Below are 22,241 nucleotides of genomic sequence, written 5' to 3'. Positions count from 1 at the left end.
AGGGCTTCACCTGAGATTTACCCCAGGGATATTTGAGTTTCCATAAGAATGATACCTTAGCATAAGAAATGAATCCCCATCTTTAATTTCAGGGATAAGCCAAAGGCAAGTGGAGGGAGGGTAAGCAATATGGGCCCAATTCTGCTTATGGAAAAATGTCTATTTTTCTTACACTAAAACTAATGATGCTGGATTGGATTCTGGGTAAGGCACGAGTTAAAGGAAAAGTGCCTCTGTCCCTCTATGCCAGGTCCTGACAAAGTGAAACATTATACATAATTGAAGAGTTATTCTAATTGTTCACTAAACAGAGCCTCTTACACAAACGCTAATTTAATAAGAAACCCTCTAAAATGCACCAGTTACCCAGAATATTGTTTACATTAAAAACCTGGCTCCTCCACATAAATCCTCTTTCTCAGCAACAATACTGCCTACAGTTTATAATGGACATAAGAAACTATAAGCTTTAAAATCACAATCTTTAAAAACAAAACCAAAGGGGAAAAAAAAAAAAACTCAAAAAAATTGTTTGATCGTAATTTTCCTGGCACCAATCAACTTACCAAAACAGGTTATGCAGAGCCTGGGAAGAGCTCAGCCCGTATTCTTCACACACAGTGTCACTAGGGGGCAGCTGCACGAAAGGGATGAGGCTTTGCAACTGAAAGAAATCAAGGTTTACAGTTATTTCCTAATAAAGCGAGAACCGGCCTGACTTCAGAAAGGAAGATATAACGAAGGTTTCGTGTGTTTTCCTTCCTAGCCAAGCTATCCACATCAAGAGGACAAAGAATCTCAATAGTTGCATTTTGCAGTTCTATAATAAATAATTTTGATTTATTAGCAAGATGAAACACTTGTGCTCCTACTCATCCATAAACAATACATTGCCCACAATATTTTTTTTTCAAGGAGAGAGTAAAAGGATGATTTTAAAACTTGCAGCTCCTAAGATTAATTTTTGTGATAGGGATGTAGTTTTAAAAAAAATCAATTCTTAGATTTTATTCTCTATGCTACTGGAAAGGACAGGAGAAACCTGCCATAATCACTAGAGCAATAAAATGTTTTTAAACAACTGGCCACCCAGTTTTTTGTTTTAGAATGATTATTTTCATTGCGTGGTGGTGGCTGGATAAGAGTGAGCTTCGGTCTAGAGGCTAGGTGATCAGTGAAAAGACTGCCGGAGAGCTCCAGGTGAGAGATTGGAGCACATGAATCAAGAAAAAAACCAAAAAACCAAAAATCGGGCCACCACTACCTGTTTCTGCCCAAATACAGATCCGATATTTTCCTTCATGCTGGAGCCTCCACTGGTGCACACCACAGGCTGCCTCTTGCCCTGTCCAACCTGATTGGTGCAACTTACACGGACGCCCGCTGAAATGATACAGTAGGCGTGTAAGACCTGGACCATTTTGGAGAACTCCTGTTTAAAAAACACAAACGCAAGGACTCAACGTTACTTCAATCTTACAAGAAGCGCATGATTCGAGTTATACAGTCAATTCAAGGTTCTCCTATCATCTCACAAATAAGGCAAATTATTCCTGACAGAATGAGCGATGAGGGCTTCCCTGGTGGCGCAGTGGTTGAGAATCTGCCTGCTAATGCAGGGGACACGGGTTCGAGCCCTGGTCTGGGAAGATCCCACATGCCACGGAGCAGCTGGGCCCGTGAGCCACAATTGCTGAGCCTGCGCGTCTGGAGCCTGTGCCCCGCGACGGGAGGGGCCGCGATAGAGAAAGGCCCGCGCACCGCGATGAAGAGCGGTCCCCGCACCGCGATGAAGAGTGGCCCCCGCTTGCCGCAACTGGAGAAAGCCCTCGCACGAACCGAAGACCCAACACAGCCAAAAATAAATAAATAAATAAATAAATAAATAAGAAAATCCTTTAAAAAAAAAAAAAAAAAAGAATGAGCGATGAGTTGAATCTCCCTACGTGGTACCAAAGGGAAATCAGAGGATAAGGTTCTTCACCACACTTCCCTCATTTCCAGAACGTCCAGGCCTTCTGCTCTAAAAATCGAGAAGTATGTTCCCTTTGACCTTGAAATCCCTCCTCTGGAAATTTATCCTTGTAGAAAGACTGGCATAAACAATCAAAGGTCTATCATGAAAGGGCTTCCCTGGTGGCACAGTCATTAAGAATCCGCCTGCCAATGCAGGGGACACGGGTTCGAGCCCTGGTCCGGGAAGACCCCACATGCCACAGAGCAACTAACCCCGTGTGCCACAACTACTGAGCCTGCGCTCTAGAGCCCGCGAGTCACAACTACTGAACACGCGTGCCTAGAGCCCGTGTGCCTAGAGCCTGAGCTCTGCAACAAGAGAAGCCACCGCAGTACGAAGCCCGCACACTGCAACGAAGAGTAGCCCCCGCTCACCACAACTAGAGAAAAGCCTGCATGCAGCAATGAAGACCCAACACAGCCAAACATAAAAATAATAAATAAATTTTAAAATTTTTTTAAAAAAGATATATTATGAAAATGTTCACTGAAACAATCTGTAATTGTGAAAAATTATAAACAACCTAAGCAACCATCAACCAGGGGCTAATTAATTACAGTATATCCACATAATGATGCCATGATAAAAAATAAGGTAGTTACCAATCGACCAAAAAAAGGTATCTACAATATACTATATTAAAAAAATCAAGGTATAGAACAGTATATATAATATGATCCCAATTGTTTAAAGAAAAATAGAAACATATGTATAAAGATTGTATATACATGTACGCATTTAAAGTCTAAGGGATATAGGGACTTCCCTGGTGGTCCAGTGGTTAAGACTCCACACTCCAAATGCAGGGGGCCCGGGTTCGATCCCTGGTCACGGAACTAGATCCCACATGCATGCCGCAACTAAGAGTTTGCAAGCTGCAACTAAAGACCCTGCACACCGCAACTAAAGATCCCGCATGCTGCAACTAAGACCTAGAGCAGCCAAATAAATAAATAAATAATAAATATTAAAAATAAAAAATAAAGTCTAAGGGATGTAAACCAAACTCTGGGAGGTAGGCAGAGACAATACCAACTTTCTACTGCACACGGTTCCATGTGACTTAAATGTTTAATATTCTATGTCACTTGATTTCATTTTTTTAATATTTATCTTGAAAATTTTTCCAAGATTTATAAATACATGAAACTAAAAGGAGTCTGGAAAGACTCACCAAACTGTTAACAATGGTCATCTCTGGCAAGTACAAGTTCTTTATGCCTATATTTTCTGAGACACCAATTTTTTTTTACCTTAAGATACAAAATAATAATAAAAATTTTCTCTGTACAAAAAATTTTTAATATTTAAATTAAAAAATTTTTAAAGTTTATATTTTTGCAAAATTAATAAAGTTAAAACTCGCACAAATTGCTTTAGAGGTAAAGAAAGTTTTTAGCAGCATATGTTTAAGTTTTTTGATTACAAAGAATATAGGTACAAAACAGAAAAGTACTAGGAAGATGGCAAAAAGCACAAGTAATCACACATCCAAGAATAACCACTGGTAGCATTCATGCGTCTACTCTCCCAGGCTTTTTTCTATGCATATTTTGGCCAGTTGCTTTGTTTTTACAAAACTGTAATCATATACACACACACACACACACACACACACAAACACACACGTACTGAAGCCCCCGCACCTAGAGACCGTGCTCCGCAACAAGAGAAGCTACCGCAATGAGAAGTCCGCTCACTGCAATGAAGAGTAGCCCCTGCTCGCCGCAACTAGAGGAAGCCCATGTGCAGCAACAAAGACCCAACGCAGCCAAAAAAATAAATAAATAGATAAATAAAATAAATAGATATATTAAAAAAGAAAAGAAAAGGGTAAATCACCCAAAAGTTAGGTCTTTGAGGGGAAGAAGCAAGCTAAGCACTGCTCCAAAAATTAAGGGAAGAGAATGAACGGGAGTGCAAACCACCCTGACTGATCTTGGACTACATTTGGGCATCACACTCTCTAGGCTCTCGGATTCTGAATTTACCGTACCTTTCTTTTTTTAATTAATTAATTTATTTATTAATTAATTTATTTTTTGGCTGCACTGGGTCTTTGTTGCTGCGCACAGGCTTTCTCTACTGCGGCGAGCAGGGGCTACTCTTTGTTGCGGTGTGCGGGCTTCTCATTGCAGTGACTTCTCTTGTTGCAGAGCATGGGCTCTAGGTGTGTGGGCTCAGTAGTTGTGGCTCGCGGGCTCTAGAGCACAGGCTCAGTAGTTGTAGCGCACGGGCTTAGTTGCTCCGCAGCATGTGGGATCTTCCCGGACCAGGGCTCGAACCCGTGTGCCCTGCATTGGCAGGTGGATTCTCAACCACTGCACCACCAGGGAAGTCCCACCGTACCTTTTTAATATTCCTTTGAAACTCCTTATGGCGCACAGGTAGCGTATAAAATAACTGCTGCACGCTGACTGTCGTCCCTCTGGGTCGTGGGTAGGGGGTTTTCTGGAGGATTTTTCCATTGTGATCAAACACCAGTCGAGTCCCAACCTTCGCAGATGTGTGGCAGGTAGAAATAGTTACATCACTGTACGAAAAAGCCAGCAGAGCACAGTCAGCTAGAGACTCCCACGTGCTCGTCATCATGTGCTCATTTTCTCACTTCTGTTCTCTCTAAACTCCCCTAAAAAGATGATGATCCCTCCGAGATCATCAACAGAGTTTAAATGGGTGAGGAGTCATCATAAAATCCAAGGTTTGGCCCCCAATAGCTAGTGAGAGAGTTCTGTAAATGTTTTGTTTTGATAAAAGCTTTGATACTTATTTTGGTTAAACTGCAAAATAAAAGATCTCAAAACTTACATATTCACCAATAAAGATTTATTTCTCAGTTTGGCTACTACTGTTCTAACAAAATCTTAGAAGCTGTTGTGTAATTAAATAAGTGCTTCAGCTAAATTTTTTTCCTCAACATCAAAATAAATTAAAACCAATAGCATACGGCATCTATAATGTATTATCTATATGTCACTTTTAAATTGAGAAGTTACTGCTTTAATAAGGGTAACAATTTTTTTACAATACTATTTGCTTCATTTCATTCATTCATTGCTTACATTTCGGAAGTATTACCACTTAGGTTGGTAGTAAGATAAAACAGAATGCAGAAGTTAGTAGTTGAGACATTCAGATGGAAAAGTGTAAACAATAATGATTCTAATCATACTTTTTAATTTTCAAAGAGATTTTTATAAGGGGTCAAGTTAGTGGATAAAATTATTGCATCACCTCAGTGCACAGAGTGAGCTCAGAGCTTCCCCCCGAAAGCCAAAAGTTTCAACCTGAGTGAGGTCAGCAAACTCCTGAATCTTAGAAGTGTGATGCTTCAGAGCTGAAAGAGAGGTGGAGAGTAAGGCCGAAGAGATCGCAAGTGATACAGCAATGAACACACACCATACCCACCCAAGTGACTGGTTTTAAAAAGCTGTTTTGTGTTCCCTAAGACAGTGTTACCCCAAATTCTCAGACATCTGGCCCAAATATTTTAAAATAGGATTAGCAAAATTCAACTTACTTAAGCCTTCAAAGTTTTCTTCTTCTACCCCGCATCCATTGTCTGAAACTTCAATGAGCTCCACGCCATAGTCTTTAAGCCTGAGCTCTAAAAAGTTTAAAATATTGATTTCTCAAATTGATCCATGCGAAAAGCCTTTAGAGTGACAGTATTTATAACTTACAAAATGCAACTTTGAGTCCTAACTATATTTATTTAAATGTACTACTGTCATTTTGTATATTTTATTTTTTAAAGTCCTTCTTGGCTATTTACTAGCCCAGATAAAATAGTTTTGTTTTTATTTTCTTTCTTTTTTCTTTCCTTCAAGAGGATAATTTTAACACAGTCATTAAAGAGAACAAGTTCTGGAATCAGACTCCCTGGGATCATATTTTACTAGCTTTATAACCTCAAAAAAAAAAAAGTAAATTCCTTGTGCCTTAATTTCCTCATTTGTAAAACGGAGATAATTATAACAATAATAATAATTCCAATCTCATAAAGTTATTCTACAGATTAAATGAGGTATCCCATCTGTATAGTTCTTAGCACAATGCCTGCCTGGCACATAGTAAGAACACAATAAAAGTTAACCACTATTATTATTATTATTATTACTACCTAGCTAAATACTAGGCACATAATAAGTGCTAAATTTATGTTTAAAAAATAATAATTTCTCTGTATATCAATACCTGATTGTCTTATTACAGTAACAAACATTTCTTGAATAAAACAGCATAAACTGATGATTTCTTGTGGTTTAAAACTCTCCCAAACTTACCAATGTTAGTGGCACTGGCATCCACACTATTTTCTACCAACTCCTTCACAGCAGTGCTTAGACTAAGAACCACTTGCCCAGAACAAATCTGATGGACTGACTTCCGATCGATAGGTTTGATGGCCTTAGCAAGTTCTGAACTAAAGAAACGGGTTACAAGAAACAGCAAGGAGGCAATTATGCATTTTCATCCTGGTTTTAACTGTGGGAAATGATTCATCTCCGTTAATAGTTAATGGGTCTAATCCATTCATTGTATTAACATATCCATTTATTATATTCACAAATATAAATGTTGGTCTACAATCCTTAAACATCTGTCAGAAAGTCTTCTGAATAGATACTTCAAATGAAACAGACATTTAAAATCTAATTAAACTGGGATCTACATGGAGAAGACACATCCCCCTAAAGCTATGGGTGAATAATCTTTTGCAACGATAGTATCTTCTTTCTTGAAAATTGAAAGCAATGTTTCCCACACAATTTGAAAAGCCAAAATCTTGCTGGGAAATCCAGTGTTCATGTCAAAATCAAAACCATCTCAGAAATCGGGTACCAGTTGGGTAACTATTCCTATGGTTGCCTACAAATCCCCACTCCAAATCCAGGCTGCCAGCTCCTGCCTTAGCAAAGGCCCTCACAGTTCTGGCTGTACCTACCTTCAGAATTTTCCAACTGGTTTGTCTCCATTTTCTCTCTACTTCAATCAATCCTCCATGCTACCACCAGAGTTACTTTAGAAATCACAAATCTGGTCAAATAATTTTTCTGCTTTAAGAACTTACTAGCAGACTTCCCTTGTGGCGTGGTGGTTAGGAATCCGCCTGCCAATGCAGAAGACATGGATTCGAGCCCTGGTCCGGGAAGATCCCACATGCTGCGGAGCAACTAAGCCCGTGCGCCACAACTACTGAGCCTGCGCTCTAGAGCCCACGAGCCACAACTACTGAGCCCACGTGCTGCAACTACTGAAGCCACCACGCCTAGAGCCCCTGCTCCGCGACATGAAAAGCCACAGCAATGAGAAGCCTGCACACAGCAACGAAGACCCAACGCAGCCAAAAAATAATTATTTAAAAAAGAAAAAAACTTACTAGCATCCCACTGTCTGCTATATGAAGTTTCAAATCTAGTCACAATTGGACCCCAATCTACCTTATTTTCTCTCTCTCTCCAATCCTCCCATTGCCAATTCCCCTGCATTCTGGTCACAGCAAACAACTGTTTCCTGAATATCACAAGCTCTTTTAGACACTGCATCTTGCCCATACAGGTGTGTAGCCTCCTCCTCCTCTGCCTGGCGAACTACCTCTCGTCTACATGTTCACTAATTTAGCAATTTCTAGTAAACGGTTTTACTGATAACTTGGGTGTAACTGAACACAGGAGCATCCTTGGGAGGGAAATCTTTGGGTATTTCCCACAACATATAACACATAATAGACCCTGGGTAAACCCTTGTTAAAAAAAAAAAAAAAAAGAACAAACATCTTTACTCTTATTCGACCTTGCAAAGAATTCCACTCAAATTTGTCTTAAATGGAAAAACTGCAGATGACACCACTTAAAATGGAATAAAGTATCTCTAAAAAATTTGTTGATTTGGCAAGACACCATAGGCTACAGGTCCATTCCTGATATTTATTTGGAGGGGTGGAGATAAAACATTTAAACACAGACAGCGAATCTGGATTCAGGAATCTGACACAGTGCAACAGTGCTACCCGAAGATTCGCTACCCCTAATTCGGTGTAGCTGCCGGTAATCGCATACTCAAGGAGATACAGAAGCAATGCGTTTTTTAAAACTGTCCGCCGCAAATTAGCATGTGCCTTAAAGCCTCCCCGAAAATAACCCTCAATTTTAAAAAAGAAGAGAGAGCAACCAGGTAAAAAGGAAATAATTCCGTCTACTGGGATTTCAAGCTCCGGCTTCAGGTCCACAGATGCATGGCGGCGTCCGGGCAGCGGGCCGAATCCCCCGCGGACCCCGACCTCAAAGTGCACCCACAGGGCAGCGGGTTGGGGGAGCGCCGAGGAGCCTGGCCTGGGGCCTCCGTGCCGCCGGCTCGCTCAGCGCCGCGGTCACTTTCCCCTCAGGGGTCTGGAACGCTGTGGGCCTTAGACAGGGAGACCGCGAGGGGAGGCTGCAAGCTCGGCTCACCTCGGCCCGTCGGCTCGCTCCATGGATGCAGGACCTAACTCGGGAATCGGAACAGTTTGCGCCGCCGCTCCCACGGTTTGGGGGGTGGAGGGAATCCCCCCCCCCACCCTGCCGCCCATTGGCTGCTTCCGACACTGTGCCCCGCCACTTCCGGATAGGGCTACGAACGCCTCCCACCTCTCCTTCTCGCTGATTGGTTGTGTCAAAGGTCGAGTCCATGACGTCGAATGAGCAGGGGCCAATTAGAGCACAGGAATTGCGCTTTCCCGGACGCCAGCCTCCGGGTCGGAAAGGAGGTGGCAGCAGCCTGTCGTGGACTTGGACGGTTTCTGAGCGTTCGTGTCTCTCACCCGCCACCTTCCCTCCCTTGGGTTCCACAATGCCGATGTACCAGGTAAAGCCCTATCACGAGGGCAGTGGATCTCTCCGTGTAGAGCTTCCCACCTGCATGTACCGGCTCCCCAACGTGCACGGTAGGATCGGCAGCCCCGCGCCAGCCGCGAGCCACGTGCAGGTAGGAGCGCGCGGCCCTTGCCCCGGCCCCGCACCAGCCCAGTGCCAGGCGCCAAAGGCTCTAGTCCCACCGCCCGCCCGTCCAGTGCTCAGGCGCCCTGGCTCCACCGCGGTCCCGCCCCGCCGCCCTCTTGTTCAGTGCGCACGCGCTGCCGCCCTGGCCCTCAGTTGGAGGACTAGGGGCATGGGTCCTTCCAGGCCCGGACCTTGGGACCCGAACTGTCTCGAACAAACCGTGGGGACCAGACCCGATCGCCTACCCCACTCCAGCCTCACGCGCCCGCCGGCCTCCGAACGACCGTAACTCTTATCTATTAAAGGAGCTATCCATCTGGTATCTGTTTTTGCGCTTATGACTACTTAAACTTTTATATGACGAAATTTTACCCACAGAAAAGCGAATAGCACGTAAATGCTCGTTTTGAGGAATTATGAAGCGAATCCCAGTGTCACCACCACTCAAGTTAACACGTTGTCAGCGCCCCATTTAAAACTACCCCCAAAGTTCCCGACTTCCGCGGTCATTACGTCCAGCTTTTCTCTCTTATTTTGTCACCTGAGTATGCATCCCTAAACCATGTCGTCTTGGTGTAAGTGGAAGCATGCAGCGTGTGCCCTGCAGTGTCTGGCTGCCTCTTCTAGATATGATTTGAAGAATCCCTTTGCTGCCGTGAAAAAGCGAAGCGTTTTCTGCTCTGCGGTCTGCTGCTCCTTGGCTTGACTGTGCCCCCACGGCTTTATCCGTCCCGCTGCTCACGGGCGTCGGCTGGTTTTGCATTTTAGGCTGTTATGAATTATTCTGCAGAATATTCTTGTACACGAGCAGGCATAGGGTGTATACTAAGGGATGGGATCGCTGGCTCAGTGGGCTGGTCTGTCTTCAACTGGACTAGATTGCTTTCCAAAGCGGTCATCCTGGCTTATGCTCTCACCCGCGGTGTATACGAATTTCTGATACTGGCACCCTCCCCAAAGCTGGTGGGTGTACAGTGGCATCCTACTGTAATTTAGTTCAGATCTCCGAGACCTCTAACTCAGTCGAGCCCCTTTTCATGTTTATTGGGCATTTTGATTTCACCTCTTTTGTAAAGTACCTGCTCAACTTTGACTTTTTTCATTAATTGCAAATACACATTTTAATTTTCCAGCTGGAGAGACTTTCTGTCCATTCTGACTCAAGACGAGTGAATAGATAACGTTTGTGGCTTGTTTTCCCTGTCATCCTTTGTCTTAAGACCTTTCTGCCTCGATTGGAAGGGCGGTGGTTAGTTTAGTTTGAAACCAAATAACACAACTGTTGTCTCACTGCAGAGCTAAGGCAAAAACGCAGGCATGGTCCAGTATCTCTTCACCTGGAGATTCCCATGGAGGCATGGTCTGGTGCCCCTTAACTGGACAGTCCCATGGAATCAAAAAGAAAACCCCAGAGTGGGGAGCATAACATCCCTTTTGAGACCAAGTCCCCCTTTCTTTTTTTTTTTTTTTTTTAAGTATGCTGCCTAACTTCCTTTGGGCATTTAACTGTGAACTTGCAACTTTGAAGGTGATAACTTAGCAGATGATAACAATGTGGACAGATCAGTAGAAATCTAGCATCTCCAGAGGAAATGAGAGCAACACAAAGAATAAAATGCTTCTAAATCCATGTAAAACAGCACAAATGGATAAACACAACATGCCAAGTCACAGTCTCTCCTGAACAAAGGAAACAACAGGCCAGCATTAGAAGGTGTGGTAGGTAAAGCAGAACTTGAGCATCTTGCGTTCCTCAGATCGAGCTATGCTGGGCTCTTATCACAGGCCACATTCCACATGCAGTACTGGGTTCAGTCTTCAGGGAGTGTTGATGGGTTTTGAGTACAGTAGGTGCTTCACCCCTGGTTGGGCAGGGACCCGACTGCCATTTGTAGAAATGAGCAAAGTTGTACACAAAGAATGCACACATACAGGCTGGATTAAAAGATTGGAAGTATTACTCAGGAGGACTGATATTGAGTAACATGAGGATATCACACAGGTGGTAGCCTTACCAGTCACACATTTGCACACTTATTTCCAGTCAGCACCACATTATTTAATTGGCACACTGAACTCTATCCTTCTTTATCCCACCCAGATGGTAGTCATCTTGCATTTCTCTGCTGTTTGATCTTAAACAAGAGCAGCAGGTGAGGGGAGCTGAGATCGTGGAGATCCAGCTCTAGGGTAAATCGGCATTAACCAGCCGAGAGAAGGGGGAGGGATGTTGCAGACAGAGGGAAACTGATGAGGAAAAGCCCTGTGGCAGATGGGGGCCTGTGTGTTTTAGGATCCAAAGAACAGCATGGCCAGAGCCCAGAGCAGTGGGGGGAATGATGGGAGAGGAGGTAACCAGAGAACCATTCATACAAGCTATTTATCAATCCGGGTTAGGCTTTTTAGCCTAAGAGGTTGTTTTGATTTCTGGCTGCCATCGTAGGGATGGGTGGGTTGGAGGGGTGGACCAGAATGGATGCAAGGTGACCAGTGGAAGTAGGCCAGGGGAAAAATGGTGTCTTGGACTCAGGCATTGACCATGGTGGCACACTTACAAGTCATTGGATTCCAGAAAATTGACAGCCGCTGGTGAGGAATTGGCTCTGCGAAGAGGGCGGTGTTGTGAGTGACAAGGGGAGAAACAAAATGTTCCTTAAACTCACCAGCATACAAATGTGAGCAGGCACTCTTCCAACACTCACATTGTATCATGAGTGCATGTTTATTTTTTATTATTTTTTAAAATAAATTTATTTATTTAATTTATTTTTGGCTGCATTGGGTCTTCGTTGCTGCACGCGAGCTTTCTCTAGTTGCAGCGAGCGGGGGCTACTCTTCGTTGCGGGTGCGTGGGAAGGCCACGAGTGCATGTTTATAATAAACTCAAGGTCATTGCCTATTGACCCTTTTGTCTAGTCATGAGTGTCTTACTCACGCTTAACGTGTTCTTTGTTCTCTTCACTCAAATGGATTATCTTTTGTGAGAGCTTGTGAATCTGAAAATAGGTTGCACAGTGTGACTGCTGGGAGGTTTCTTGTTATTGCTTTTTAAAGTAAGTCGGTAGGGACTTCCCTGGTGGCGCAGTGGTTAAGAATCCACCTGCCAACGCAGGGAACACGGGTTCGAGCCCTGGTCCAGAAAGATCCCACATGCCGCAGAGCAGCTAGGCCTGTGCGCCACAACTGCTGAGCCTGTGTGCCACAACTACTGAAGCCCACGCACCTGGAGCCCTTGCTCCACAACAAGAGAAGCCACCGCAGTGAGAAGCCCATGTACCATGGCGAGGAGTAGCCTCTGCTCGCCGCAACTAGAGAAAGCCCGCGCACAGCAACGAAGACCCAACGCAGCCAAAAATAAATAAATTTAATTAATTAATTAATTAATTAATTAATAAAGTAAGTCTGTAGAGATTTGAGATTTATTTCTCAGCAAATATTGGGTTGGCCAAAAAGTCCCGTTATGGAAAAACCCAGACGAACTTTTTGGCCAACCCAATATTGTTAGTTACTTATGGTGTACTAATCCACTGTACCAGGCAAGAAAGATGCAAAGATTCAGTGAATGAAGGATGTGAATATTCCCTCTTTATGAAGTAATACATTTCAGCAGTGAAAAAGTTCTAGATGATTCTAAGATAATGTGAGTGCCAGTATTGCCTAGAAAATGATTTGGGGAATGGATCATTTGACCCCCCCACCCCGGACATACTTCCAAGCTTAAGGACACTGTTTTTTTAACCTGTGTGCTCCCTTTTTCCTTCGATTAGTATAAATGGTTGATTACATCCTCATCGCCACCCCCAATCTTTTTCTATTCATTTACGCAAAGTATTTTGAACTAGTTTGATAGAAAGAACAATTTGTGTTCGTCTTCTCTCATTCTCTGTTCTTAAAGACTAAATCACCTGAAATAGGAGTCCCACAATTTCAAAGTGGCTTTCAGGCACAACATTATTTGTTTTATAGCATTTGGGGATTGATTTGCAGGACCTATTGGACTGGGGCAAATGAGATGATTCTGCTACCTCATTGTAATGTCTTCTGAAAGGTGGGAGGTTCGAACTAAGTGGAAGACAAGTGATCAAACAGACTGCTTTGATGTGAGAGGAAGTGAACGTTTTGATGTTGGTCTGTTTAGGAAGAGTCGGACCCATCTCTTCAAGCTCTTGAGTCCCGCCAAGATGATATTTTAAAACGTCTGTATGAATTGAAAGCTGCGGTCGATGGTCTCTCCAAGATGATTCAGACACCAGATGCGGACTTGGATGTAACCAACATAATCCAAGCTGACGAGCCTGCTGCTTTATCGACTGGTGCATTGGACTTAAATTCCGTGCTTGGAAAGGTAAGTGCATCTAGAAGGATAAAGAACATCAGCGTGCTAGGTGGATGTTAGTGCTGGAAAATTGTGCCGGTGTGATTAAAGCCTTGGTTTTCGAGTTTTCAAAGGTGGTGCAAAAAGCACATTCCTCCTCTGATTGTGCCTTTGCACAGAACAGATTCATGAGCTTTGAGTGAAGCCAGGCAGGCTCTAATGCAGCTTCTGGATTTCTCAGACCCGGTGGAGAACGGGGGCGATCCTTAGGCAGAAGAGGGAGTCAAGAGTCCCTGCTTCCTGCCACTCGGGGCAGCTCCCGGCAGACTCCGAGCCCTGGAGAAATGGTCGTTCACTCGGTGCTTCTCTGAGGTTCAGCCGAGTCAACCCTGACTCTTTGAGAGTGGCCTGAATTTCAGAGCCTTGGCTGTCCAGGCGCAAAAATCCCACCGATCCTTTTGCAATTTGTTGCTAAAAGCCAGTCACAGTCTCATAACTCAGACATATTTTGCTTAAATTCAGTTTGCTGTGTTAAAATTCAGTTGCATCAGCCGCCTTTAATGTCAGTCTACAGGCTTCAGTTGATTTAGAGGACAATCTGATACGCAAAGAAAGAATGTCTTGTTACAAGTGGGTGCAAGAGGGTGCGTCCCGAGAATCCCTGCTAGCACCCTCCCCTGGAATTGGTGATAGAAAACGGTCCTGCTTAAAGACCTAACAAGCGGAGGCAGCACTGCCATGTCTCCCCCAGAGCTGTTTTTGGTAACGTCCGTCCCTCTGCACTCATGTATCCCTTCATCCCCCAGTTCGTGTTTGCATGCACCGGGGGCCCATGAGACCCCACTCAGCCAGTCCCCCAGGGCGCCAGTCTGCATAGGGGATGAGTCGGTAAGACAGCTGCGCCGGGTGTCCCAGCATGCCGGGGGGCCTCCCAGAGCACACGGTGCTTCAGATAAATCTTGATACCGCAGAAGGCACAGCATCAAGTAACACGCTATGTTCAGAGAAATGCAGAGCATCCAGCATAGGTCCACATGAAGGGCATCGGTCAGGAGTGCAAGACCAGAGGCCAGATTGTGGCCGGCTGTGGACAGAAAGCCACAGAGTTTGGCCTCTGTTGTATCATATGAGTTCATTAGTTATGAAGAGCGGATGTACAGAAATAAGATAGTCCGCATCTAAAGGCAGTGCGTGTTGCAGATCAACTATACTTCAATAAAATACATTTTAAAAGCAAAATAAAATAAAAAGGCAGTGTGTTTTGGCACTTTAACTCACACCTAGTTTTTAAAAATCTCCCTGAGCAAAGACCCTTTTCCAAGGGGTTCTTCACTGACACGTAACTCAAACAAATTGCTGTAGAAACTATATCCTGTTGGGCATTAGAAAGATTTAGTAAATGGAGTAATTACACGTGTGATTTTTTTTTTAACTTAGGGACAAATAGAGGTGTCAATCCTAACACGTTGCGCTAATTTGAGTAGAGTCACCTGTTATTTATCGGGAGCAGCACTGCAGGGGTGGAGGGTTGGAGTCGGCTGCCATCCCCTGCTTCCTACCGAGCCGAGCCCCCTTGGTAGCTTCCTTCCATCCCCAGCACTCGCAGCCTTGGCTGCAGGTGGGGTGACATTAGTTCCTTCTTCCCGAGAGGTGACGATTCTTTAGAGAAGCCTGGTGGGGTTCTAAGCACAGCACCTGGTACAGTGTCGGCACTCAGGTTGCTGTTGGTGTCATCTGCCCTGTTGGGGTTTGCTCCCCAGGATTACGGGGCACTGAAGGACATCGTGATCAACGCCAACCCCGCCTCGCCACCCCTCTCCCTGCTCGTGCTGCACCGGCTGCTCTGTGACCACTACAAGGTCCTGTCCACCGTCCACACGCACTCAGCGCTCAAGAGCGTGCCGGCAAACCTCCTCAGGTGCTTCGGCGAGCAGACGAGGCAACAGCCCCGTCACGAGTACCAGCTGGGTTTCACTCTGATTTGGAAGGACGGTAAGCGGAGGGGCCGGGTGACTGGGAGGCAGTGGGGGATGGGAAAGGGGCAGTCTGCAGCTGCTTGCCGGCAAAGTCCAGAGAGCTTGCGAGCTTGCGGGGGGGTTGGCGGGGGGTGGGGGAGTGTGCTCCAAGAGGAGCAGGTGCACCTTGGCCCAGAGGTGCTCTCCTTCCTCTGGGAAGGTGGAGGTCTCGACTGAGAGCAGTCTCCGAGGGAATCCTGTCTAACCAGCCAGGGCAGGGGAGTCACGGCTGTCACGGCCGTCTTGCCCTCACATTCCAAAACCTATCATTATGGGGACATCGACGTCCTCTTGTAATGGACGTTAGCCATTAAAGGCTGGCAGGATGTCATTCAGTCATTATCTCACTGGTGTGTGCGCTTCTCCCGGTTAAGTTACTACAGAGGGAATTGAGTTCATGTCCATCCATCGAGGCCTTGCTGCCCTCAGCCACACGTGGAGAGCCAGGGTGAGGGCGGCAGGAGGTCCTGGCCCGGGAGATGGGACCCCTCGTCTGCAGGCCTTATGCCCAGATCCTTAGGCACAGGCGTTGGAACAGATAGTCTGAGGTCCCTTCTAGCTTGAAAACCGTCATCATCTAATACCAGAAATGGTTACTTTATAACTTACAGTTTGCACTGTTTAAACCTGCAGTTTAAACTTTCTTGAATATTACTAACCTTTTGGAGGCCGACTAAAACTGCGATTTTCTTGAAAATACACTTTCCCTTGCCACCGGTTCGTGACTAACAGGGACTCCCCTTGCCACGCTCTACAAGCACGTCCTCCGGCGGCGCTGCTCTTGTTGACATTTCACAGAGTGCTTATTTCTTTTCAGTGCCGAAGACTCAGATGAAGTTCAGTGTCCAAACGATGTGTCCCATCGAAGGAGAAGGGAACATTGCACGCTTCCTGTTCTCTCTCTTTGGCCAGAAGCAGGATGCTGTGAATTTAACCCTCATAGATAGCTGGGTAGATATAGCTATTTTTCAGCTAAAAGAGGGAAGCAGTAAAGAAAAAGCCGCTGTGTTCCGCTCCATGAACTCTGCTCTCGGGAAGAGCCCCTGGCTCGTTGGGAATGAACTCACGGTGGCGGATGTCGTGCTGTGGTCCGTTCTCCAGCAGACAGGGGGCTGCAGTGGGACAGCGCCAGCCAACGTGCAGAAGTGGATGAGGGCCTGTGAAAACCTGGCCCCTTTTCACACGGCCCTCAAGCTCCTTCAGTGAACCTCAGTCACTGATTTTAAAGGGTTTAAATTTTAAGGATGGTGCTGTTTTGTGCCTGTTATTGGTAAAGGGACTTGTACTAAAATCAAAGTCTTTATTTAGGCCAGTGGTTAAATATCAATAAATGCATCATATAATTAATTTGTGGTTTTCATTTTATTTAAAATCCAGCAACACTGTATGCAATATACCGTGACAATTGCCAGCTACGTGGCAGGCACACTGGGGTACAAATATGAACGTATCATATCGCTGCCTTCGAGGAATGTAGACTTGGGGGGAAGCAAGTCTGTGAGGAAGGAGGGAGCCCGTGGGAACAGCGCAGTGTGGAGGGTAGGAAGGCCAGCAGCTGTCAACCTGGAACGGTGCAGCTAGTGCACGGGCCTGGGCTTGGGCAGCGATGGGTCCAGAGCATGCTTAGGTCTCTGCAGTAGAACCTAGAGGAGGACTTGGTGGTCAACAGGCAGAGTTCAAAAGATAAAGAACAGCTGAGGATGAGGCCTACACTTTCACTTTCAGAGACTGGATGGATGGTAATACTAAAGTGAGAAGTCCAGGAAAAGGAGCGTGTGGGGTAGGAGAAAGGCAAGAACAGAACAGGTTTCGTCTCGAGCAGTCTTAGGTTCAAAATGCCAGCCTTAAAAGGTACTTTCACAACCTCACTTTAGTAAGTCTTATACGGGCTTACTAAATACGATTAGAGTTATACCAGCCATACCCTAATAAAGATTGAAAATTTACATTCCAGTTGACTATTTAGCTTAAAAAGTCCACTCATATTTATAGAGCCTATTGAGGCTAGATGGGCACACCCCCATCTTTCATGTCACTCTCTTAACCCCTTTGCCTTGAGAGAGGAGACTTAGCTGCTTCTTTAGTTCTTCAATTTCTTTTTCTTGCTCTAGTATCTTCATCTGTAGGGTGAGATTAACCTGTAAAGAAAATTTTAAGCTCCGTTACAACGGCTTCTTCCTTTACTTTTAAATATACAGGGCTGCCTCTCTTTGCACAGTTCCAATATGCGTGGATTCCAGTTCTCACAGCTTATTATGCGTCACCCAGCAACGTGGGTCAAGTGTCAGTTACCAAGGTACAGTGACTCTCATTGCCTTAGCGCTTCAGTCCACAAAACACTGTGACCCACCATACACATCATCATCAGGAACAATCATCACTTCTTTCAAAGGCTCTGGTGGTTGGTCACCGTGCACCTGTTAGTCGGTTCACACACAGGCAGCGTATGGAGTTGTGCTGCCTCCTGTCTCCCAGTGATAAGCCCACGTGACATTTTTGAAAGAGGGAACTGGCCAACAAAGATGAAAGTACAGCAAAGTAATGAAAAGTGAGGACGCGAGAAGTGAGTATCAAACGCAAGGTGTTACAGACGAAGCAGCTGATCGCGGGAACGCCGATCCCACCACCATCAGACGCACTGAGTGCAGACAGCTTATCAACGTGAACAGGAAGAGGGTGAAGATGTCCCCAAGAAAACTTCACATTAAAAGAACTCCTGGAGACAGATCATAACATCAAAAGTGCCAAAGGTAAAATGCCAGAAACTGATCCAAACTTAGCAAGGAGTATGACAAGTCACCAAGGCATAGAAAAGGTGCTCACTCCGTGTGCTAAGTTACAGGACAAGATGAAGGTGGGCACTATTCAAGCTACTCTTGAAACACTTTAATTCTCAATTATAGTTTTATAATTTTTTTCATTTCCGCATACATCTGTAACTGATAATAAGAGAGTTTTAATGTTCTGACAAACATTTTTAAAGGTCATGGAACAACTGTAACTTTTCCCATTGATTTTTAAGCTCCTTTTGTATGCTGTGGGCTCTGCGTGGTCATTTTCACAGTCCTGCACTACACAAAGTGCAAAGTGAGGGCCACCTGTCTATGCAAATTTATCTGTACAGGTATGCATAGGTTACTCTATAAACAATTCTACAAGAAGGAGAAATCCTTACCATTAACAACAAATAACTACAGTCTCTACTCTAGCTTCACGGGGAGTTAGAAAATTCTCTCCATACAAGGATATCAATTCAACAACCACATCTGCTATTTTCAGAGACTGAGAGAAAAGCACTACACCTACCTGTTTACCGTTCAATCTACTAAAATTCACTGTTTTACTTGAAAAGAAATAAGCCTTAAACAAAAGACAAATCAACTAACCAGTTGCAAGTGGTTCCCCAACTCGTGTGCATCAGAACCGCTTCGAGGGTTTGTGGAAGCACAGAGAGCAGCCCCTTCTCCCACAGATGTCTCTTTTAATAGGTCGGTGGGGGAAGGGGAGGGTCTAAGAATTCTGGTGATTCACGGTGATTTTATGCTGCTGGTCTGGAGACTGCACTCTGGAACCGGTGCATCCACACAACGCTGCGTATAAATTACTCGGCGATCTCGCTACAATGCAGGTCTGGGGTGGCGCCCCGGAGCCTATGTATCTAACAAGCTCCCAGGTAAGGCTGATGCCGCTGGTCGGAGGACCCACTCTGAGTAGCAAAGCACTAGAGAACCTGTGAATTTCTCTTTGAATCAAGCTTTTTTAAGTCTTAGAAAGTTTCTGTTTATACCTGGCACTGAAACGACATGTCAGGAAGGAGGAAGGGGATGAGCTGCCTGGAGCAGGACCTCCTCACAGGACAGAAAACCAGACTCGCACACTGGGATGCTGAGATCTTAGGTTGGGTAAGGCGGTCTCGGCCACAGATGCTCCAGCTCCCCTGAGAATCACTGCTGTCCTATATCCTTTGGTGTGTGTCCCTTTCTACTAGTAGATACTTCGCAATAATTCATAAAAGGCCATATACCATAGTTGGAAAGGAAAACTAAAACCTTTTGACTTAGCAATCTGAGGCTCGAAACTGGAGCCCATGTGACCCTTTTCAGAGCAGACAGTTGGCAGTGGTCATCTAGCTTACCTGACAGGTATGCCACTGGCAACTCTGAGAATGGGTTGAAATATTTTGTTTCCATAAACCTGATTCTAAGCTCAACTGCTCTTCGTGAAATGGGATTCACAATTTAAACAAATTCCATTTTAAGCTTCATATTTCCCCCAGTATTAAAAAAATCATACATACATTTCCAGAATTTTGGAACAGTTCACTCTGCAGCAGCTGAACAGCAGACGGCCTCTGGGATGAGTTCTTTCTGGTTAAGTGCTGGATGTACTTGGCTTGGACGGGACACCTTTTACTGAGGGACTCGGGGATCTGTCCAGTTCTTAAACCTGTTAAAACATGTGCTCGCTCCATTTCTGTCCCAAACGGCTGAAAGAGCTCCAGCAGGATAACTCCCAAGCTATACATATCTGACTGAAAAAGGGGGGAAACGGTCAATGAGTAGTGAAATACACAGAGTAACATTTCCATTCCCACCCACCTTCCTTTCAAAAGCGAGAGGATTTTCTACAGAAGAATGATTGACAGTCCCTACAACGGAGGGAACACAGCGGGCTGGCTCGTCCCTCACAGAGGCAGGTGTCTGCCAGCTGGATCTACTGTAGGTGATCTACAGACAGGTGACGGTACTCTTGCAATCCCCAGCTCTAACACCAAAAAGGGGCATCCAGGGGCACGAAGGACTGAGGGCCAGGCGAGGGGCAGGGGTGATCCCGGCCACCCAGAGCGGTCACTACCATACAACTGACTCCACTGCTCCTTGAAAACCCAGGCCAGGTATAGCCTGAGAGAGACATGAGAGGCCACCGAGAGTCCCTGTGGCCTACCCCGGTCCCACCTCTGCCTCCGCTCAGAGTTAGGCATTCTTGGTAAAGTTTTAGCAAACTCTGCGTAAAACCTGTCACTTTTCCTAAAAACAGTCTTTTAGGAAGGTGTTTACTACATAGGATTTTCGGAGCTGCCATGGTTTTTCTGGCAGCTCTTTCCCAGTCACTAAAAAGTTGAATGATTCATCAAAAGGAAGAAAATTTACTAGGCTGTTATTTTGAGAAAAGAATTTACTTTAACATTCCTTTGAGGAACGAGCTGGATTAAAACTTTTCCGCATCTTCATTCTACCTCAGAGGGAAGCAAGTGTCACACTTGTCGGGGGCACTGATTTACCTAAGCTTGAAAGCAGAATGAACAGCTGAAAACAGACTTTGGTGAATCCTGCCTTCCTGAGGGGAAGGTGATATCTTGAAGGGAAAGCTCATTGCAAAAATTATTTTGTGACACCCACGGATTTGGAAATAGTAAAATAGCCTAAAAAAGTCAGATTCAGTTGAAAAGTGAGGCTTCGCACTATGGTAGTTTGATGTAAGAGATAACCTACCACACTCCGCTATTTCCAAATCACTTCGACATCAGACCTTCCACTGCATTTACTGTACTTTTTGTTACTTATGACTGCAGGGTAAGTCCACTGAAAGGGTAGACGGGAACAAACACTACCTTGGCATCATACTCGGATCCCTCCAACTGTTCAGGGGAAGCGTACAGGCAAGTGCCCACTCTGGAGGTATGTGTGGGTGTTCCTGTAATTTGAAAAGCCAGAGATGAAGCATGGTGGGGTTAGCACTGTCTACATAAAGACCCCTGACTGAGCAGGGCACTGCAGCTCCCAAGGAAATGACAGTTGCTTTTTTTTTTAAATCTCACCTTTGCTGTTAAGTCTTTATGATTCTCTTTAAATACTGACAGTGTTCAACCATGTCTCTCTCTCTCTTTTTTTAATGCAAATACAAACAAAAACAACCACCAAAAGAAACTTACTCTTTCCATTTCCATTGGCCCAGTCTGTGTTCTGTATGATGTCTGCACAGGCCAGGCCAAAGTCTCCTATTTTTACTTGCTGGTCGGGGCCATGAAGAAAAATATTTCTGGGCTGTAAACAAACAGAACAGGTCAACTCCACGGTGTTCTAGAATGAACAGTGAAAACATGTGGATGTTGAGAGTTTTCAACTCAGAAGCCAATAGCCCCTCAAGAATTAAAAATGAGAGCAGTGGTTCTCAAACTCGGTCGCACATTAGCATAACCGGAGGAACTTTAAACAAATCTCAGCGGCCAAGCCACTCCCCAGACGGATTAAATCAGATTTCCTGGAGGTGGACACAGGCATCGACATTACTTAAAGTCCCCAGCTTATTCCACTAATGTAGAGCGTGCTTGTGCACAAGTGCATTTCAGCCCTGACAGAACCTCAGAGTCACCGAGAAGGTTTTAACAACTACTATCCTCTCAACAAGTCAAAGACTTTGATTATTATTATTTTTAATGAAAACACTGATTTTTTTTAAAGCTCCCAGATGATCTAACATGTTAGTCAGGGTTGGGGACGGCCAGGTCACACTCTAAAGGTACACATTTCACTCTATTGAAGCAATCATCACAGACCCAACACATTTCCCGATGGAACTACCCCCAGACCAGTGGAAAACGCACCTCTGTTGGAGGTGGGGTGGAATTCCATTAAAAACTAGAAAGTGTTTAGCTTAAAAGTTAGGTCTTCTTAATGTAAATGTTTTGTTTGTATAAATTCCCTTATTTTAGCATTGTCAGGTTTTTTTTAACAGTAGCTGAATGGGAAGAGAAAACAGAAACAATCTTAGGTGCAAGATGATAATCTGGATACGCTTTTGTGACTAAGTAGAAAGTCCTGGAAACTGTGCTCCTGTATCTGGCACTATAGATACAGGAACAACACGTGAAAAAGTTTGGTTCTGATATAAAAATGCATCATCTTCACGGATAC

The 22,241-nt window shown here is 44.8% G+C and overlaps 3 protein-coding genes across 16 annotated transcripts in view; 1 reads left to right on the top strand and 2 right to left on the bottom strand.

The window, feature by feature from the left end:
• LOC103005014 (radial spoke head 10 homolog B) overlaps positions 1–8,616 on the bottom strand; it is a 67,765-nt gene extending 59,149 nt beyond the window's left edge. For 6 of the 9 annotated variants that reach the window (XR_009005406.1, XM_057529182.1, XM_028167582.2 and 3 more), the window contains exons 1-7: positions 8,470–8,616; positions 6,304–6,443; positions 5,538–5,624; positions 5,252–5,354; positions 4,367–4,550; positions 1,265–1,432; positions 567–664 (exon numbers count right to left, since the gene is read on the bottom strand). Coding sequence is in view for 8 of the 9 variants with exons in the window: in XM_057529182.1 (XP_057385165.1) it covers positions 567–664; positions 1,265–1,432; positions 4,367–4,550; positions 5,252–5,354; positions 5,538–5,624; positions 6,304–6,443; positions 8,470–8,588 (899 nt within the window). In the remaining variant the exon portion in view is untranslated. Of the gene's footprint in view, positions 1–566; positions 665–1,264; positions 1,433–4,366; positions 4,551–5,251; positions 5,355–5,537; positions 5,625–6,303; positions 6,444–6,692; positions 8,162–8,469 lie in introns of those variants that run through there. The other 3 variants (XM_007186730.3, XM_057529184.1, XM_057529183.1) reach the window with 3 other exon arrangements.
• A 107-nt stretch (positions 8,617–8,723) lies between these two features.
• On the top strand, positions 8,724–16,674 carry AIMP2 (aminoacyl tRNA synthetase complex interacting multifunctional protein 2). 2 transcript variants are annotated; one of them, XM_007186735.3, is made up of 4 exons: positions 8,724–8,863; positions 13,136–13,342; positions 15,073–15,304; positions 16,145–16,674. In XM_007186735.3, exons 1-4 carry the CDS (start codon positions 8,849–8,851, stop codon positions 16,531–16,533), a joined length of 843 nt encoding a protein of 280 aa, XP_007186797.1. In that variant the 5' UTR covers positions 8,724–8,848; the 3' UTR covers positions 16,534–16,674. The 2 variants fall into 2 exon arrangements, with proteins under 2 accessions (XP_007186797.1, XP_007186796.1); XM_007186734.3 differs by having other exon boundaries at positions 8,725–8,983.
• Positions 16,675–16,676: 2 nt separating this feature from the next.
• Positions 16,677–22,241, bottom strand: part of EIF2AK1 (eukaryotic translation initiation factor 2 alpha kinase 1) — a 30,730-nt gene continuing 25,165 nt past the window's right edge. For all 5 annotated transcript variants that reach the window (XM_007186737.3, XM_028167586.2, XM_028167587.2 and 2 more), the window contains 4 exons: positions 21,260–21,371; positions 20,939–21,021; positions 19,625–19,858; positions 16,677–17,465 (listed from right to left, as the gene is read on the bottom strand). In XM_007186737.3, coding sequence (XP_007186799.3) covers positions 17,355–17,465; positions 19,625–19,858; positions 20,939–21,021; positions 21,260–21,371 — 540 coding nt within the window. In that variant the 3' untranslated portion in view covers positions 16,677–17,354. The remainder of the gene's footprint in view (positions 17,466–19,624; positions 19,859–20,938; positions 21,022–21,259; positions 21,372–22,241) is intronic.

This window comes from Balaenoptera acutorostrata, chromosome 15, assembly GCF_949987535.1.
Source record: "Balaenoptera acutorostrata chromosome 15, mBalAcu1.1, whole genome shotgun sequence".
NCBI classification, from domain to species: Eukaryota; Metazoa; Chordata; class Mammalia; order Artiodactyla; family Balaenopteridae; genus Balaenoptera; species Balaenoptera acutorostrata.
The sequence above is the reverse complement of the archived record's forward strand: the minus strand, read 5'-3'. Positions and strand labels throughout refer to the sequence as shown.